At 41.7% G+C, this 18,141-nt stretch overlaps 4 protein-coding genes across 4 annotated transcripts; 2 read left to right on the top strand and 2 right to left on the bottom strand.

The window, feature by feature from the left end:
- Positions 1-4,095: 4,095 nt before the first annotated feature.
- Positions 4,096-4,974, top strand: EV154DRAFT_572498 (uncharacterized protein; the record flags this gene model as incomplete). The annotated part of the gene is made up of 3 exons (XM_051606342.1): positions 4,096-4,101; positions 4,199-4,598; positions 4,670-4,974. The coding sequence occupies 3 exons, from the start codon at positions 4,096-4,098 to the stop codon at positions 4,972-4,974; spliced, it is 711 nt and encodes a 236-aa protein (XP_051450021.1).
- A 1,233-nt stretch (positions 4,975-6,207) lies between these two features.
- Positions 6,208-7,379, bottom strand: EV154DRAFT_572497 (uncharacterized protein; the record flags this gene model as incomplete). The annotated part of the gene is made up of 3 exons (XM_051606341.1): positions 6,208-6,296; positions 6,352-6,431; positions 6,814-7,379. 3 exons carry the CDS (start codon positions 7,377-7,379, stop codon positions 6,208-6,210), a joined length of 735 nt encoding a protein of 244 aa, XP_051450020.1.
- Positions 7,380-15,796: 8,417 nt separating this feature from the next.
- EV154DRAFT_572494 (uncharacterized protein) lies at positions 15,797-16,486 on the top strand (the record flags this gene model as incomplete). The annotated part of the gene is made up of 1 exon (XM_051606340.1): positions 15,797-16,486. The coding sequence occupies one exon, from the start codon at positions 15,797-15,799 to the stop codon at positions 16,484-16,486; it is 690 nt and encodes a 229-aa protein (XP_051450019.1).
- A 269-nt stretch (positions 16,487-16,755) lies between these two features.
- EV154DRAFT_572493 (uncharacterized protein) lies at positions 16,756-17,473 on the bottom strand (the record flags this gene model as incomplete). The annotated part of the gene is made up of 2 exons (XM_051606339.1): positions 16,756-17,377; positions 17,469-17,473. 2 exons carry the CDS (start codon positions 17,471-17,473, stop codon positions 16,756-16,758), a joined length of 627 nt encoding a protein of 208 aa, XP_051450018.1.
- Between the last annotated feature and the right edge of the window lie 668 nt (positions 17,474-18,141).

The raw sequence follows: 18,141 nt of genomic DNA, 5'->3' as shown, positions 1-18,141 counted from the left end.
TGAAGAATACATTTTGTGAAGGACCTGCTCAACTTTCAACATTAGTTGTTTTCTATCATTTCGATAACACAAATCATCGTCTGAATATGACATTTTGTTATTGTAATTAAAGAATTGTTAGCGCACTTTCTTATAAGGTTCATTGCCCAGCAAGAAGTTAGGATCGTCTTACCGGTTCTTCTTTCTACGGGTTCTAATTTATAAATGTTATTATTTACTATATTTTGTTTGGTACATATTTCATACAGTCTTAATGCTATGACATATCATCACTCATGTGAGAGACAATGAACTTACCTTCGCTATTTTGCTTTTGTTCGATTTTTTCATTATCCGCAAGTGGTATGAAACTGTAATCATTATCTTTTTCCTCATCACTGACTGATAAGACTGAAACAACATCACTTTTATCATCATGTTGGACAGAAGTTTCTTCTTTTTTGGGATCTCTATAAAAAGTAGCTTTACGAAACATACAGTAACAATTAGCATAAACTATGCTTAATACAAGATTTATTTAAATACTCATAGATTCAAGACAAATTACTGGAACTATAGTATATACTAGCCATCCTTCTCTATACACAAACACACACCCATATTGACAAACCCTTTGTAATTTAACTTACTCTCTTTTTCTTCTTTCTCCTCAACCGTCTTATCTAAGCTATACTTATCTTCTAATCCATCAAAATCTAGTAATGATAATTAAGTATGTGTGGAATCTTATAAAAATATGCACTTACTTTCATCAAATTCAAGTCTCCAGCGCTTATCGACTACTTCGAGAGGGAGAACATCCGAATTTGCAGCAATTACACAGGGACAAGGTAGCTTGTAATTGATACGATCAGCACAGTTACAGTTCTCTCCTCTTGTCACAAATCCAGTTCGAAGAGAATAGATCGTGTTTTCTCTTATTTTGTCCATTGCAAAACGAACGACTTTGAACTTCAACTTTCGTATCGGTATTCCATGTCTTTGTCAAAGACGTTAGCATCAATGCTAATTCTTTCAATACCCATCTTTCGATAACGTTCATCTCTCTAAAAAGTGAGAAAACGTGAACATATGCATCATATGGGGGTTTTCTTTTTTTCTTTTAACAATCAAAAACTGCTTACTTTCTTCTGATAGTATGCAAGCATACGTCCTGTGGTCATAGCTAATTTTGCCGCAGATTGGTTTCCCAGAGCCTTTTTTAATCCGGAGTGGAAGCTCTCTGCTCTTGCTGACGTACGATTTCCCATATGAGAAAACTGGTTGGCATAAAAACCAACCCAGTGCTTCTTTTTGTCTTCTTCAAGCAAACTGTATAAATGCTCAGTTAAGATATAATGTCCCAACCACGATTATAAATCACGAACTTACACTTCTTTCAAATAAATCAAGGCAGATCTACCATTGTCTTTGAAGCAGTCAGTTTGGGTAACTATCTGCTCAAATTTGGAAACAGCATCGAGGTATTGTTGTTCCTTATTGCTTCCGACAATAGCTTTAAACTGTTCTTCAGCAAGGCAACGACGGTATCTATATTCCACGGCATTTACTTTTCCAATTGGAAGTTTAGTTTCCATAGTATTCCATAAGTCCCAAGAACACAAAAGATGGTGGCTTTCTGGAAAAACATTATCGATAGCATTTCTTAATGCTCTTTCGTTATCTGTAACAAATACATTGGGAAGCTCGTAATCTTTTTCCTCGGGCCAGATAGCATTTCTCAATTCCTCAAGAACCCACGTATATGCGGCTTCCGTCTCGGCATTTACGAAAGCTGCAGCCACAGCAAATGTTTGTAATCTATTTGTACCTCTTACTGAGGATACATTACTAGTTCCAACGATGTTGATCAACGAAAACTTGTGTGCGTTTGTTTTGTATGTTGCGTCAATAGTGATTGCTTCAGGCCATCTTCTTGTCTCGTATATAGCATCTTCATGAATAAAAAAAACGCTTTTGACTTCTTGATCTGGCTTGACCTGGATTCGAACAACATATCCAATATCTTCTAAATGGGTGATTAAAGAATACATTTCTTTCCCGTCCTCATTTTTCAAGAACAAGGTTTGGATGTTTTGAATATCCTTTTTAATCATGTTGTTGATACCCAAGGCAGTCAATGTCTAAAAAAATCAGTCAGTGAGAATGATCTAATTGTTTGTAAATGATTTGATGCTTACATCCATAACGCTAGTTACAGGATCCTTATGGCCACTAGCCAAAATGCTATAGATACGTTCCATGATCTTTGGACTCTGTTTGCGATTGATAGCGTAAGTTGTGAAATCCTGAGAAATGGGATGGTTGTGTTCCATTTGGGATCTAGTGATTGTGAAGTTGTATAACTTAATAAAAGCGGGACACTTGAGTTTTTGGGTGCTTTTTTTATATTTTTTTTTTAAATCCTCGTCTTTCTGTTCGCTTTTGTTGCCGGAATCTTCGACTGTAGGAGATTTCAACAAAATACGCTTATCACCACCGTGTTTGCATATATAATGGAAGTCTCCATTGGCAGGATGAGAGTTGGCAATAGAAAATATGACATTAAATTTGTTTCCAAAATCTCGAATAGCCTTTTTTAAATCGTCTCTCGTTTCAAAATGTTGTCCGACGCAAAATTGAACACTGAATTCAGAATGCATTTCGTCGCGAGTGCTTCTTGATTGAGAGAACATTCTTTGAGTTTATTACAAATGTCAAGGTTAATGTTAATACAATTATAGTTCTAATAAGAAAAGGAAGGAAGCTGTCAAAAACTTTCAGTCATTTATCAATTTACAAAACGGTGCCTGAAAGTACATTAAAGAGAGTGACGTGAACATTTTCAATTTTTCCTGTCGGTATTTTAATCACTACGTGAAAAAAAAAAAAAAAAAATACTACGTACAAATTCTACGTGTATCAAGAATTAACCTTTTTTTAATTTTTTTTATGTTAAACTCCGACAACTTTTTTTTGCAAATTAGTTCTTTTTTATTTGTCGGGTTGTTGATCTTGATAAAGTTATAAATCAAAGCAGTACAGGGACAAAGCACATTTTTTTTTTTATTTATTTGAAGTTCAAAGAACAAAGAACAAAAGAAGTTCATTTTTCAAATGCTCCCGTAGTAAAACATCTGTTTTTTTTTTTTTTTTTTTTTTTTTTAGGAAGAAAAACAAGAACAAATGTTTTTTTTTTCTTTTCAAAGCAGTTTTCATCTGACATTACGTTTGTCATTGATTTCTCAGCAAGAGACTTACCCAAATACTCATACTCTCTAGGTATTATTCTAATAGTAATAGTAATTGGACATATATTAAGTCCCCCAACTCTCTGATTGAGCTTTTCGGATGATTTACTGTCATCTACTATATTACAAACATTACAAACATTTGCAAAAACGAATATTGTACGATGTATCTGGACCTGGGCACGGCACGGCACGGCACTTTTTACTTTTTTCAAAGCAGTTATCACTGGGAACTTTTTGGGACACGACACTTTACACTTTTTTCAAATTCTACCGTTTTCAAAGCAGCTATCACTGGGAACTTTTTGGGACACGACACTTTACACTTTTTTCAAATTCTACCGTTTTCCAAACAGTTATCACTGGGAACTTTTTTGGGACACGACACTTTTCACTTTTTTCAAATTCTACCGTTTTCCAAAGCAGTTATCACTGGGAACTTTTTGGGACACGACACTTTACACTTTTTCCGAAGCAGTTATCACTGGGAACTTTTTGGGACACGACACTTTACACTTTTTCCGAAGCAGTTATCACTGGGAACTTTTTGGGACACGACACTTTTCACTTTTTTCAAATTCTACCGTTTTCCAAAGCAGTTATCACTGGGAACTTTTTGGGACACTTTTCACTTTTTTTTCAAAGCAGTCACATGGGCACTTTTTACAAATGCTACCGTAGTAAAAAAAAGGATGTTTTAATATTTTTAATATTTTAATGTTTTTCCACTAAAAAAAAAAGATGTTTTAGGGTCACAAAAAAGCGGTACTGGTACTGTAGGTCCCGCGGTAAAAGCTTTCACTTTTGACGGGTACCCCTCCTGTTGTAGTTTAGGTAGGGTGCGTCTAGCGATTGGAAATTTCAAATGATAGTAACATAAAAATTCAAGTGTAGCCCTGACTTTATGAATAGCAGTCGGTAGGGTACATGTAGAAGAAAAAAAAGTAGTTTTTTTTTTGATTCTACAGTCTGCTCACGAACTCAAGGTGGAAATCAATGCCCCGCTTGCCCGTGCATACGATGTACCCAATCTAAAAGTCGATGGCACGCGAATTAGTGCTTCGGCACGTTTGGCCATGGCAGGCCTAAATTTTACGATATACGCGAGTAACTACCACTTTGTCCACTATATGATAAAAAACATGCTGCCCGGAAGTTACCATCGTGTAACTGGCGTCTTTTCTGCATCCGCCTACATCTCCCAGACCTCCACCAGGGCGATGTTAAGCATCCGTGTTAGCCCACCCTCCTTGCGCCCATTACGGTGGATCGTAGCACCACCCCCGCCGACGCCATCCAAGTGGCGGATTCGACCACCACCACCACCAACAACAACAACAACAGCAGCAGCACCACCACCACCAAAAAGTTGGAATTTTTAATACACCTCTTCTGCCTCCAAGAATGGTAGAATTGCCAAACCTCCCGCGGGGACAAAGTCGCCTTTGCCGAAAAGCTCCTCTCCCTCTACGACCGTCTCCTCCAACAGGCGATGATCACTGGACCTGGTGCCGTTTCCCCTCCCGTCTCCATCCAAGACGCAACCTTGGAAACTAGAAGTAGCTTGCGCCCCGGTACGAAAAAGACCACCGTCAAGGAAGTTGTCTTGGGCACGTACCCTGCAGTCAACATGACGACCAATATCGATGACTCGCCTCTCGTTGTGCCTCTCCCGCCACCTCCTCCATCCCCCAAACAACAACAACAACAACAACACCATGCACAAGAGCCAATGCTCGACTAGGTTTTTTTTTTTTTTTTTTATTTTATACTCAAGGATGTCCCTTGCGCTCTGTTCGCTTTTTTTTTTTTTTTATATTTTTTCTATACTCAAGGATGTCTTTTTGAACCTGCTTTTTTTTTATTATACTCAAGGATGTCTCTTTGAACCTGCTTTTTTTTATTTTTATTATACTCAAGGATGTCTCTTTGAGCTTTGATGGCTCTCTTTTATTTTTTCATATTTTTATTTTTACTCAAGGATGTCCCCCTTGCGCTCTGTTCGCTTTTTTTTATATTTTTTTTTTATACAATAAAAACCATCATTTGACAAGCAACCCAAACTAGACTATAGGATGAAAAAGAAAAACGAGACTATATTATATATTATTATAAAATGGACGTTCCGTAGAGTTTAAAAAAGACGTGGGTTGATTGAGTTTAAAGTGAGCACCAAATCAATTAATAGGTTTTGATTAGACCTTTGTTATCGTATTGTTATTAAGGGAAAGAGAAAGGAACAATCAAGAGTTCGTAAAAGAATCAATGATTATATTGTATGAGTTATTAAGTTAACGAGAAGCTTTTATCAAGACTGATTTAAGTATGTAATGGTACTTCAAAAGAGAGTTGTTTTACTATACAGGGTCTTAATTACGTTATGATGGTTCCGATTAAGGATGTTTCTTAACGAATTTTAATAAAAGTAAATGATTTTGTTTGACGGAGTAAAGTGTGTACTGTTTCTGATTATAGAAAATAATAGAAGGTGTTCACACAAGGTCAGAAATATATAGAATGGTTCCAGATAAGGATGTTTTCTTATATATTTATACAAAAGAGAAAGTAGATATAGAAGAGTTTTTATTGAGACTGTTTAAAGTACGTATGTTACTATTCAAAAGAAAGTTGTTTACTGTACAGGATCTCGAGATTTACTGAATGGTTCTTATAAATTAAGATGTTTTCAAGTAAGTCTTTATAAAAAAAGAAGAAAAGAAAAAAAAAGAAAGAAATAAAAATAAAGAAAGAAAAGAAAAAGAAAAGGAAGTAAGAGCAAATATGGCTCGGTTATAGTAAGTTTTGTGAGAGTAAAATATGTCTGAAGTTTATTAAAAAAATGGAAGGGGATATTTATAATTGTTTTTACGAATGGTGTAACCATCGTACTTTGAAAGCTCTTAATTAATGTCTATGTTTGGTTAAAATGTTTTCTTACAATATTTCAATGAAAAAGAAAAAAAAACGAAAAGCAACACTAAAACTCCACCGTATTCATAAACGCAAGGTGTCTATCTTGACGAATGGTGTCTTGCCATCCTTGCCACACCGTATCATTGGCATCTTCTACGACACTGAACGGTACCTTCTCCACCATCAACAGGTACCCCGAACGTCCCACCTGCTCCACCAACCATTGTAAACGCCGTAAGGAGCTGTTGTAGTTGAAGTATAATATTGTAATAATCGGACTTATTGGGACTGTTTTAAGAAATAGAATTGTATAAGAATTCCTTTTATTGATATAGAAATGAGCATAATATATATAGTGTTTTTCATAGGGGTAATTTGGCATAGGTTCGGCATAACGGTATTTATATAAGTGAAAATAATAAGTAAATTATCTTCGGCAAAGTATCTGGTAGAACGGGTGATACTTAAACCTCGGCATATATAAGTACAATTTATCCGTGACTTCGTATTCATTACAAATATACATATACTTGGGACTTCTTTATTTGAAGTTCCGAGCCTGGTTTAAATATCAGGTTTTATCCTATTTTTAATAAAGTTCATCTTTTTTCTGTCTCGTATTTATACTTGTGTTAATCGACTATTTCAGGAGCGCACGACCCGGCAGTACTTGCTCCTCTTCCAGCCAAGACGTAGAGCCAGCGGAGAACCCCAGCGCATCCCCTCCATCCCGTTTTGCACGTTTTCCTCCACCAACCTCAACAGCTGCGCCCAATAGAGATATTTTTGGCCACTGGGAGCGGCCGCACAATACCCATGCCAGCGAAGCAAGCTCCCAGCTACCTCGTCTAACCCTCCTCCTCTTCCTGCAGCGACTACCACCGGCATCTTCAGCAGCTCACCTCGAATTCGCTCTGCCGCCGCTTCCAATGCCCTGTCACCACGAACATCAAACAACACCTCATCTACAACCGCCAGTCCTCTTTCCCCATACATGCGGTTAATCTCCCGTAGGATGTTTCCCATTTTGAATCGCACATCATCGATTCCTGTAAAGAAGGGAGCTTCTTCTTCTTCTTCTACCTCTTCTTCCTCTTCTTCCAACGCTGCTGGTTGTTCTTCCTGAACCTGTGGTAACGGATCGAGGTAGTCTAACAAGTTAATATCCGGTAGTTCCGGTGCATCAGATGCAAGGAATTCTTCTACGTTAAAGGTAGCGGGGTCAAAAGGATCCATTGTTTTTTGTGAAAGGAAGAATAAAAAAAAAAAATAGAAAACCCAAAAAAAAAACCCACCCAGGGCTTTTTATTCAAACCCTTTGTTTGCCATGTTAAATTGGATCTTCTATCACCCCTTCCCTTTTTTTCCCATGTTAAATGAATGCATGACTCATCCCATCCGTTTTTTCCCCATGTTAACTATGTTAAATGAAAGAATGACTCATCCCCATCCGTTTTTTCCCATGTTAAATTGGATCGTCTATCACCCATCCCCTTTTTTTCCCATGTTAAATTGGATCGTCTATCATATATCCCCTTGTTTTCATGTTAAATTGGATCGTCTATCACCTATCCCCTTTTTTTCCCATGTTAAATTAGATCGTCTATCATCTATCCCCTTGTTTTCCCATGTTAAATTAGATCGTCTATCACCTATCCCCTTTTTTTTCCCATGTTATATTAAAGATGGACTTCGGGTATGTCATTTTTGACAGGGTACGCACGGCCATTGACAGGCCATTCAGGGTATTCACTTGCCATTCTTTACGCCACATCACTTTTTTAAGCTTTATCCAAAGGTTCGGGACCACACCGGTCGCGAACATACGAGGGAGGTCGGGAACAACGACGTCGAACAAGAGCGCGTCGGAACTGAGACCACGGACCCATCAGAGAGGTTCGGGACCAAGCTAACCGCGAACTGATCGACAAAAGATCACACTGTGTGGAAAAAAAAAGAGAGATTATTTGATTGGTGGGCCCGGTATGTTTTTTTATTAAAAAGAAGAGAGAGGGAAAAAGAGTGAGAGAGAGAGAGAAAGAACGTATATACAGTATATATAGGGATGTCATAGAGATATGTTTAAAAAACATAGAAGATGTGTAGTCATGGTCTGAAATACGTGTTTCAATGTCTCATTCTTTTTTTCCTCTTTGCCTTTTCTATCTGTTTAATAACAAGCGCTTCATGATCTCGATGGCATCACAATTGGCACGGACACGGACGTTCGTATGGTCGGTAGGGGTCAAACCAAAGAGATACACGTCTTGGGGACGTCGCACACGGCTGAGAGCCACATAAAATTCGCCATGGGAAGGCATGTCTTGCAAGAAAATCGCCAAGGCCGGTAACGTCAAGCTTTGGACCTTGTGGACAGTGGAAGCCATCGCCAATACAAACGGAAATTGTGTCCTACTATAAATCGTATCATAGACATAATCACTTACCTTACCAATCACCCGACTGTAGCCATGGGTCAAATGCCGCAGTCGAATGTAATCGTCGTCACAGACTTCTTCTACCACCGCCAAACATCCATTCGTCCATCCGTGTTCGACATCGAGATTGTAGGTGAGCATCACGGTGATGTCCTTCTTGAGCAATAGCATCTTGGGAAGTCGCGTTTCCAGGTCGAGAATGCGCGTGGCATCGGGTTGTGAGGGGGATAATCGACGGCATCATGTCCGCTATGATCGGCCGGTAAAGCATCCATCATGCGGGCATTTTCCAGGTGCGCGAGGTGGCGCGTGGTATAGAGTCGAATGGCATGACGGGGAATATCTCGCTTGTCATAGCAACGTTGTCGAATAAACTCCACCACATGCGGGTTCAACTCGTAGACGCGAATCTGATTGAGAATAGCTGCATAGTCTGAATTGCCCTCTTGACGAATGGGTTGGGTCAATTGCAGCTTGTGACCGTAGTGCCAGAGGGGGGATTGCCAGATATAACCTCCTTCTTTCTCTGCTTCGACTGGCAGTAATTGGCCTATATCGCCAAAAAACACAAAATGGATTCCTCCAAACGGGGCTTTGCGATTCGTCACTTCGATCAAGGTGGAGGAGATATGGTGGAACATGTCGACAGAAATCATCGAGAATTCATCCACTAAAAACACCGACTTTCGGTACAGCTTGACATGGTCATTGAGCTTGAGCTTATTCACTTCGTTACGCTCATTTGTCATCCCCATAAATCGATGGATGGTCTCGCCGTAAATGTAGTACGCAGCAACGCCGGTGGGTGCTAATCGTTCCACATGGTAACCGTGTTGACGGTAATAGGTATGCAATTTGGGAAGCAAGTAGTATTTACCGGTACCAGCAGCGCCAATCACAAAGTGGTACGTCGCGGTGAGATGATCCACAATTTGCCGAAAAACAAGGTCTTGCTGTGGGGTCAAGGGGGTATTGTACATGGCTTCATACTCACGGATACGCTCGCCTGTCATCGTCTGGGGGACTTCACCGCCTTCTGTCATCACGATCTCTCCTCGTTCCACGAGGCTGATAAAATACTCCTTCCAAGTACCGCCACCACTACTGGTGTTGTTGTTGTTGTTGTTGTTGTTGTTGTTGTTGTTGTTGTTACCACCACCACTGGTAGGTCTTAATCGTTGCGTTTTAGCCGCTTCAAACGTCGTTCCAAATACAGGAATACGGGTCACCACTTGCTGGTAATAATATCCTTCACTATCCTGACATGCCTTTGTATAATGGGTACGCCATACGCGGGGAGTGTCCTTCAGGATGAGTCGAAATACCCTGTCCTTTGATTTGATGGCCTTGGGTAAGGGTACATCGTGGTAGGCGACGGTATGCATCGTCTGGGTCATGCCTAGCCAACGTCGTTTTTGAACGCTACCGAACACCCCGTAATAAAAGCAAAAAACTGAGGTAATGTCAAGTGGGCACCGCCTTCACGGGCGTCATATTTTTCAAGAATACTGGTACTGTAAATATCCGTCTCGTCTTCATCCAAAGCCCGTAAGTCCGATCGCAACTGGCGTTGATTTTGATAGGGTAAATTCGTGGGGATAAATTCCACTTGACGCAAGGAACGATGTTTTTGAAATCCCAGCACATCATACACCGCTTCTACTGCACCTACCACACGCGATTTTGTATGTTCAAACGCCGTCATCGTGTCGAGTCGGCGACGTCCTCTTCCTCCTCCTTCTTCTTCGAGGCTAAATTCCACATCATGGTCGGTTTTGGTGAGGTATTTGGCCAGATAGTACATGGCAGCTGGCCCAGATTGACCTGGATATCCATATTGCATTCAAACATGGCCAACAAAAATGGACAGTACGGATTGACGTACACATCGGCCGCCGTGCGACGGTAATGACATTGATCTTTTTCGATATAGGCTTCCTCCACCGGTTCCTTGGGATAATGAAATCGACATGGCTTTACGGGATTGCTGTCTTGGCAATATCGGATATTGCAGCAATGGATTTGATGACGGCTTACCAACGGATAGAGAAGATCGTCTACAGGTGGTAAACGGGCACAGACAATGTTTTCATCCATCAACAGTTCTTGGGCCGTACGATGGGTCCAAAGTACCACATGCATGTGGGGGCTTCCTCTATCTAAACATGGGAGAGGGGGTGGGTTGGTTAGTTTCACCTTGTGGCTTTTTTTTTTTTTTTTTTTTTTTTTTACCTTGAATTTCAAGTACATAACTCCAATCACGAATACCTCCAATACTGGGTCCCCAGCGCTTCATGATGTAGTAGGAAAAAAAGCGCGTCCATTTACGTCGGTATTGACCGGCAAAAATAACAGGATCTGTCCATGGCTCCTCTGATCCGGTCGCATGCTTGAATTGGGGGGACAGGTCATCGCAACTAAAGGTTAAAAATAATTGGGGTGGACCCAATTGCTCACACATGGCTTTCAAATTGAGATAATGCCGTCGATGGTAGGCATAGGAGGAGTGGATGGTATGGGGTACAATCGTCACTCGATTCTCACGAAAATTACCTTCACCATCCATCACATCTTGGCGCCGTGTCGCTCTTCGACTTGTTCGCACCGTATGGCGATTAGCAGAATGGATATTCTGTTTTTCAATGATGTCCATCGCCCAAAAAAGAAAATTGGGGTCTCTCGCAAAGCGACGATCCGCCTTTAGCAGTTGGGTCTTGCAATATTGACCTAAGGTATAAAAACGGCTGGCGATAGCTACCCCTCCGTGTTGTTCTTCCATCACATGGCCTTGTCCATCGGTCACATCCTCATTTCGTCCCACCATCGAATAATGACCTCTACATTGGGGAAATAACCAGGGAAATAACAGCGCCATCAAAGCAGGATGACCCAATCGAATCACATTCTCATTCACATCATGACCTTAACACACACTGGTTAAGTACTCACGTATTTTTGATTTTTTTTTTTCGTTCTCTCTTACCCATAATCAAGTTGTTTAGTGGCACCGGGGCCGCATTGGGATTCATGCCTTCACTGGGCATTAAGATTTGATCACGCCAATGATCATTCACTCGCACATGCTGGTTGTTCTCACGGATGTGATATTCTACCATATTTTCCACATCCTCCCTTGTTGTGGTGTGTCCGTATTGCGCTAACAATGGGTGGGTTGCACACAAATCACTATAGGCACGTTGCACCTTCTCCATGTCGACATGATCGGGTACACCGCGTCGAAAATTTAATCCAAGCATGCCTCCAAATACCACATTGGCAAATTCATAGCTGTGCTTAGGTAAATAGATCCTTTCACCTCATAATGGCCTATTCTGCCATTCACTATCGTCCGCTTGCGAATCATCTGTGTCATCAATTTGACAGGCGAAAGCATGGAACGTTCTCGATAATTCAGTTCCATCACCGAGGGGGGTATATCTCCTGCATAGGGTATCATCGTCGTCGTCTCTCCTGGTTCGGTGGTCCTATGTTTTTTGCAAACCACAATCCCTTCTTCTTCTTCTTCTTCGTTGTTGTTGTTGTTGTTGTTGTTGTTACTGTTGTTGCTGTTGTTGTTGTTGCGGTTGTTGTTGCTGTTGTTGCTGTTGTTGTTGCGGTTGTTGTTGTTATTGTTGTTGTTGTCGTCGTCGTCGTCTTCTTCTTCTTCATCATCATCATCCTCTCTTGAAGGTCGTCGTGGTCGTCGTCTTCGTATCGGTGGTATGTTGTCATTTTCACAAGGCCACCTATCGCCTTCTCTCACTTGGGCGTAGTTCAAGTACACCTCCTCCGGGTACAAAATCTCACAACAGACAGCACAGTGGCTGTCTGGTCTTTGCATGCAAAATGCGTGGAACGCCTCAATACGATCTCTTTCAACAGCGGTAAATGGGTTGGACATTAAAGAAAAAAAAACAGAATAAAGAAAAAGGGAAAAGAAAAAAAAAAAAAAAAGAGCGAGAAATTATCCCAACGATTTTTTTTTTCATGCCAAAAATAAATAAAACAAGACGGCAAACAAGGTACTTAAAAGCTGCCAACGTACTTTAATATGTTCCTACTTTACGCGTCCATAAAAAAAAATACGCTATACCCTATGGTCGATGATCATCTGTCATTGAAATCCTGCCTCCTCCCCCAGTCCTATGAAAGTCATAGGAATCGGGCTTTGAAAGCAATTCCTATGAATTTCATAGGAATCTCAGTCCTATGAAAATTATAGGACTCGACTCCTATGAGATTCATAGAACTCTGCGTGAAATTTGATTGGCCGTCCTATGACTCTCATAGGATTCCGGTCCGGGCTGGATAGGAGTCCGGGCCGGATTCCTATGAGGGTCGTAGGATTCCGGGTCGGACATTTAATACTCAGATTACTCCGACAGACATATTAGTTACTAATAAATAACCGTGGCGCGGGGGGCGTTCCCCCCCTCGCAAACCCCCACCGGCTGGGGGGGTGAACCCCCCGTCCCCCCCCCCCTTTGACGCACACTCTCCTAACCACACCATGTAGTGTACCTAGTCATGTACAATTCCCATTCCTAGTGCATGTAGTGCACCTAGTTGTCGCTAAGGGACAAACGTAAGTCCTGTCAAAGTGTCCCAAGATCTTTCTTGGTAAACATATTCGAAGATCTTTCTGATGTCAAGATCTTTTGCAATGGCACTGACGGACGCATTTGTCACACTCTCACACATTGTCACTCGTCCACCACGCACGCATTGGTCACGCTCTCACACATTGTCACTCGTCCACCACCACTCTCTCTTGCATTGTCATGCTGTCACGCATTGTCACTCACTTACTCTCTCACTCTCTCAATGTCACTCTCTCATATTCTCACTCTCAATGTCACGCTCTCACATTCCCACTCTCTCGCTCTCACATTCTCACTCTCTCACTCTCTCATTCTCACGCATTCTCACTCACTCACGCACTCACCCTCTCACCCATTGTCAGGTTGTTTCATAAGGAAAAAAAAAAGCTTTATTTTTAAAAAAAAATTTAAAAAAATCGTACGTAGTACGCCCACAGTTCCTGTGCCCCAAAGGCAGGCACGACAGGCAACCTTGCCTCTCTAAACAACTGTGCTAAGTTCAGCGTGTCCAAGTATGCTCCATACTCTGCTAACAGAGCCGCAGGGGCTCTACTTAATTTTGCCGGTGGCAACAAGTCTACCAACAACAACGCGGTCATGCCAGCCTCCTCGGCCAAAGGACGAAGAAATGCCCCAAGTTTCAAAGCCCGACGGACAGCTTCCAGTTCCACCCGAGTGGGGTTGTTGGAGTGCAACACTACACATGGTAAAGGATACGTTAAACGTGGGATTAATTTTAAAAACATCTTTGACACAAACGACTTACGAGCAAGCTGACGTACATTGCGCACATTGTCGTTCGTCAAGTAGAGGATCAACGCCAGCAGAAGGTTACGCACCTGGGATGCCGTGACATTTCCTTGCAAAAATATATATTCACCCACCACCGATTGGAGCTGTAATTGGCCTCTGGCCACGAGGGCGATCGGCATTCCCATGGACTCAGTAGTGTTATCAACGGCCTGCGCAAGAACACCAGGGTAGCGACGATAACGGTTTGCAACTAGCGGTAGAGAAACGGACATGAGATTCATGTTACTTTTTTTTTCCAATATACCATTACCATGGTGACAAACTTACCTTCGTACTGACGTGCAAAGTAGTGGTGAGGGGGCAAAGGCAAACGGGGCACCTCACCCACAAAGGCAGGGCGAATGGCCTCAGGAGCGACAGGAGGAGGCACAGGGAAAGCCACAGGGAGTACCAAGGGAAGAGCCTCGACAGGAGCAGCGACGACAACAGGAGGAACCACGGCAACAGGAGGAGCAGCGGGCGGCGCCACAGGAGGAGCTGCCGCCACAGGAGGAGCTGCAGGTGGAGGGGGAGTCCCCAAAAGTTCCTCATCCTCTAACACCTCCACTAAATCAATTTCCTGTTAGTTCCATATTACCCCATTTATTTTTTGGGCTGTCGATTCTTACCAAATCGCACGGGCAGAGCTACGTGGCTCATTTGAGCTCTCCAACGATTGTAGCTCATACAGAGGAAACCTTGATTTACGGGCAATGGCTGTAATCCAGAAAAGAAAAAGTCACTATCGACTAAGACACCAGTAATAGCAGTAGGTGCCTGTGCGGCATAATCTACAGCCACCCCCCAAAAAAAAAAGATTGTCAGTAACTCACACACCCTTCTTATCCCCTTCCCCCCACAACCCTATCCAGCTTTACCACGGATGAAATTAGTCATAACTTCATGGAGTTCGTTTAAGCGGTCATTAAATTCGCGATCCATAGTAATTGTGTGTGTGTGTGTGTGTGTGGTATTGCTAATAAGGTAATGAAGAAAAAAAAAACCGAAAAAAAACATCGCTTTTATAACAGGATGACCCAATTTGATTAACAAGCGTTCCCATCATCACTGATTAACAAGCCTTCCCATCAGCGCACTGATTAACAAGCGTTCCCATCGCCGCACTGATTAACCAGCGTTCCCATCACGGCACTGATTAACAAGCGTTCCCATCACGGCACTGATTAACAAGCGTTCCCATCACCGCACTGATTAACAAGCGTTCCCATCACGGCACTGATTAACACGCCAAAAAAACAAAACTGAGTGATCCCTAGCGTGTCTGACCCTCCCTGTAGAACCGGTCACAAGTCCTATAGTCCTACGCCATTCCTATGGGCCACTGATTAACAAGCATTTTTATCACACGTTGCTTAACAACGACTTCAGAAAAAACAAAACTGAGCGTGGCTAGCCGCCGGTCACAAGTCCTATAGTCCTATAGGACTCATGGACTTAAAATCCTAAAGTCCTATGGGGCTCACGCAGGACTCATGGGATTTGATTTGACTATAAAAGTCAACCCCATCCCCCACGCCCCCTTTTCTCATTTCTTTTTTTTTTCTTCTCTTTCCGTTTTATACTACTTTTATACTACTTTTCTACTACTTTTCACTTTTTTACTACTCTATCTTTCTATCTCTCTCTCTCTCAAGTAACAAGACATCTCTATTCTTTTCTACTACTTTCTCTTTTTTTTTAACCACTTTCTAACCACTTTCTCTTTCCTTTTTTTTTGACCACTTTATCTCTTTATCTTTTTTTTTTACCACTTTCAGTTTTTTTTTTTTTTACTACTTTCTCGCATCCACCACTTGAACAAATGGAACTAAACGCTCCACTTTCTCGTGTATATGATAACTGTACTCTAAAGGTGGATGGTACCCGTGTTAGTGCCTCTTGTCGCTTATCGATGGCTGGTATAAATTATACCATTTACACGAACTCGCTCCAAGTCATTCATTACATGGTAAAAAACATGCTGGCTGGAAGTTATCATCACGTCGCAGATGTCTTTTCGGCTTCGGCCTACATATCCCAAACGTCTACCCGTGCCATGCTGAGCATCCGAGTAAGCCCTTCTTTGATACGTCCGGTCGTAGTCGATCGCAGCACGACACCTACCGATGCAATGGAAGTGAATGACCAAGCCTCCCCCTCCTCACCCAAGCTTGAATTTTTAATTCACCTTTACTGTCTTCAAAATTGGGAAGATATTCATAGCTCCCGTGGTGACAAGGTTGCCTTCGCGGAGAAATTAATCAAACTCCATGAGAAGCTCTACACAGATAATATTATCCAAGGACCCGGGGCGATGGCACCTCCCGTCACCATTCAAGATGCCACCATTGAAACCAGAAGTAGTTTGCGCCCTGGAACAAGAACAAGCACAGCGAAAGAGGTTGTTCTGGGAACCTACCCACCTGTGAACTTGAATGTCAACATGGATGCATCTGCCTTAGTCATCCCATCACCACCTACCACCACGCCACAAGATGACGACATGCAATGACTTTTTTTTTCCTTTATACTCAAGCACCCCCTTGCGTTCTGTTCTCTTTTCTCTTTTTTTTTTTCATATATACTCAAGCACCCCCTTGCGTTCCGTTTTGCAATAAAATAATATTTTTTTAAATACACACACTATTTTTTTTTTATGACCAGCGTAACTCCACTATGATAAATGAGTTCCTTTTTTTTTGATGACCTTTTTTGTTTTAAGATCCTTTTTTTTATGATAGAAGTATAAGGTATTTATTTTAAAGAAATTAAAAAAAAAAGCTAACAATCCACCGTCTTCATGAATTCAATATCCTCGTCCGTACGAATCACCGCCGTCCACTCCTCCCAGTCGCGGTTTGCAGATCCCTCCACAAAATCAAACGGCACCTTCTCAATCATAAGTCGAGCACCGGACAGGCCCACAAGCTCCACCATCCAATCCAGGCGACGTAAAGCTCTCATAATCCGGAAGTATTTCGATCTTTTCCATCCTAACATCGTCACCAACAAGGACCCCCAAGGCAACCAATTCACCTGGTCGCTTTTTACCATCGTTAAAAGCTCCACCCAGTACAAGTACTTATGGGGCTTTGGGGCCGCAACACAAAGACGATACCAACCAGCCAACGAAGCAACCACCTCTTCCACCGTTTGACCGACCGTGTTTGCTGCTGCGGGCATGCCTTCTTTTTCAGCCTTAATGCGGTCCACTGCAGCTTGAAGTCGGTGGGGTACATATTGGGCACGAGCTTGTTCAAGAACGTTTGCCACTACGGCCAAACCATCCTCCCCATACAGGCCATCAATAGCATTGATCACACCCCGCATATGACGCTCCACGTCTGCCAGACTTGTAAACAATGGTGCCACAGGTGGCGGCGCTGCTGTAGAAGCAGGAGGGCTCTCAGAAAGGTCAATGAAATCATCAATTGCGTTAATAGAGAGGAATGGGCAATTTTTTCCAATTTACACATTCGGAGTATGAAGATTACGTCATATGTGTAAATACACACTATTTCCACACTACCGTTTTTGTAAACCTACTTTATGAGAGATTACATCACAATTTCTTACTTTATTTGCCTTTTTCTCTTTTTAAACACTTTTTAACATAAAATGTCTCAAATCCTTTACTTATATGCTACCATACGTACTTACGAGGACTATATCAATACACTCGAAGAAAGACTCAACGAAGAGGACGAATTATTAGCCCGTTTGGAGCATAACGAAACGAATTACGCGTTGCATAATCGACAAAAACTAGATATTTCTACATTGAGCAATGAAGTATGTAAATCTTTGTTTCGATTTACTTTCAGAGAGCTTAAATTGGTATCCAGAGCTTTAGGTTTTCCGGAGAAAGTCTCGTTTAGACAGCACACACGCCAGAAATTTTTGTTGGACCGCCACTATGTATTGGCTATCATGCTTAGACGATTGGCATATCCTTCCAGACTTTTGGATTTGGAGTTGCTGTTTGGGATTAATAAAGCGACTCTCGGCACAGTATTTAATACAATGATTGAAATCCTAAATTACAACTACGAAAAAGGGATAACATTTAACGCAAAGCACCTTCACTCGTTTAATCTTCAAAGATTTGCTGAAGCAACAGAACGAAAAGGTATATACATAATTATTTGGTATGGTTTGTAAACAAAT

The sequence above is a fragment of the Mucor mucedo genome (genome assembly GCF_025094135.1).
Source record: "Mucor mucedo strain NRRL 3635 chromosome Unknown EV154scaffold_312, whole genome shotgun sequence".
NCBI classification, from domain to species: domain Eukaryota; kingdom Fungi; phylum Mucoromycota; class Mucoromycetes; order Mucorales; family Mucoraceae; genus Mucor; species Mucor mucedo.
The sequence above is the reverse complement of the archived record's forward strand: the minus strand, read 5'-3'. Positions and strand labels throughout refer to the sequence as shown.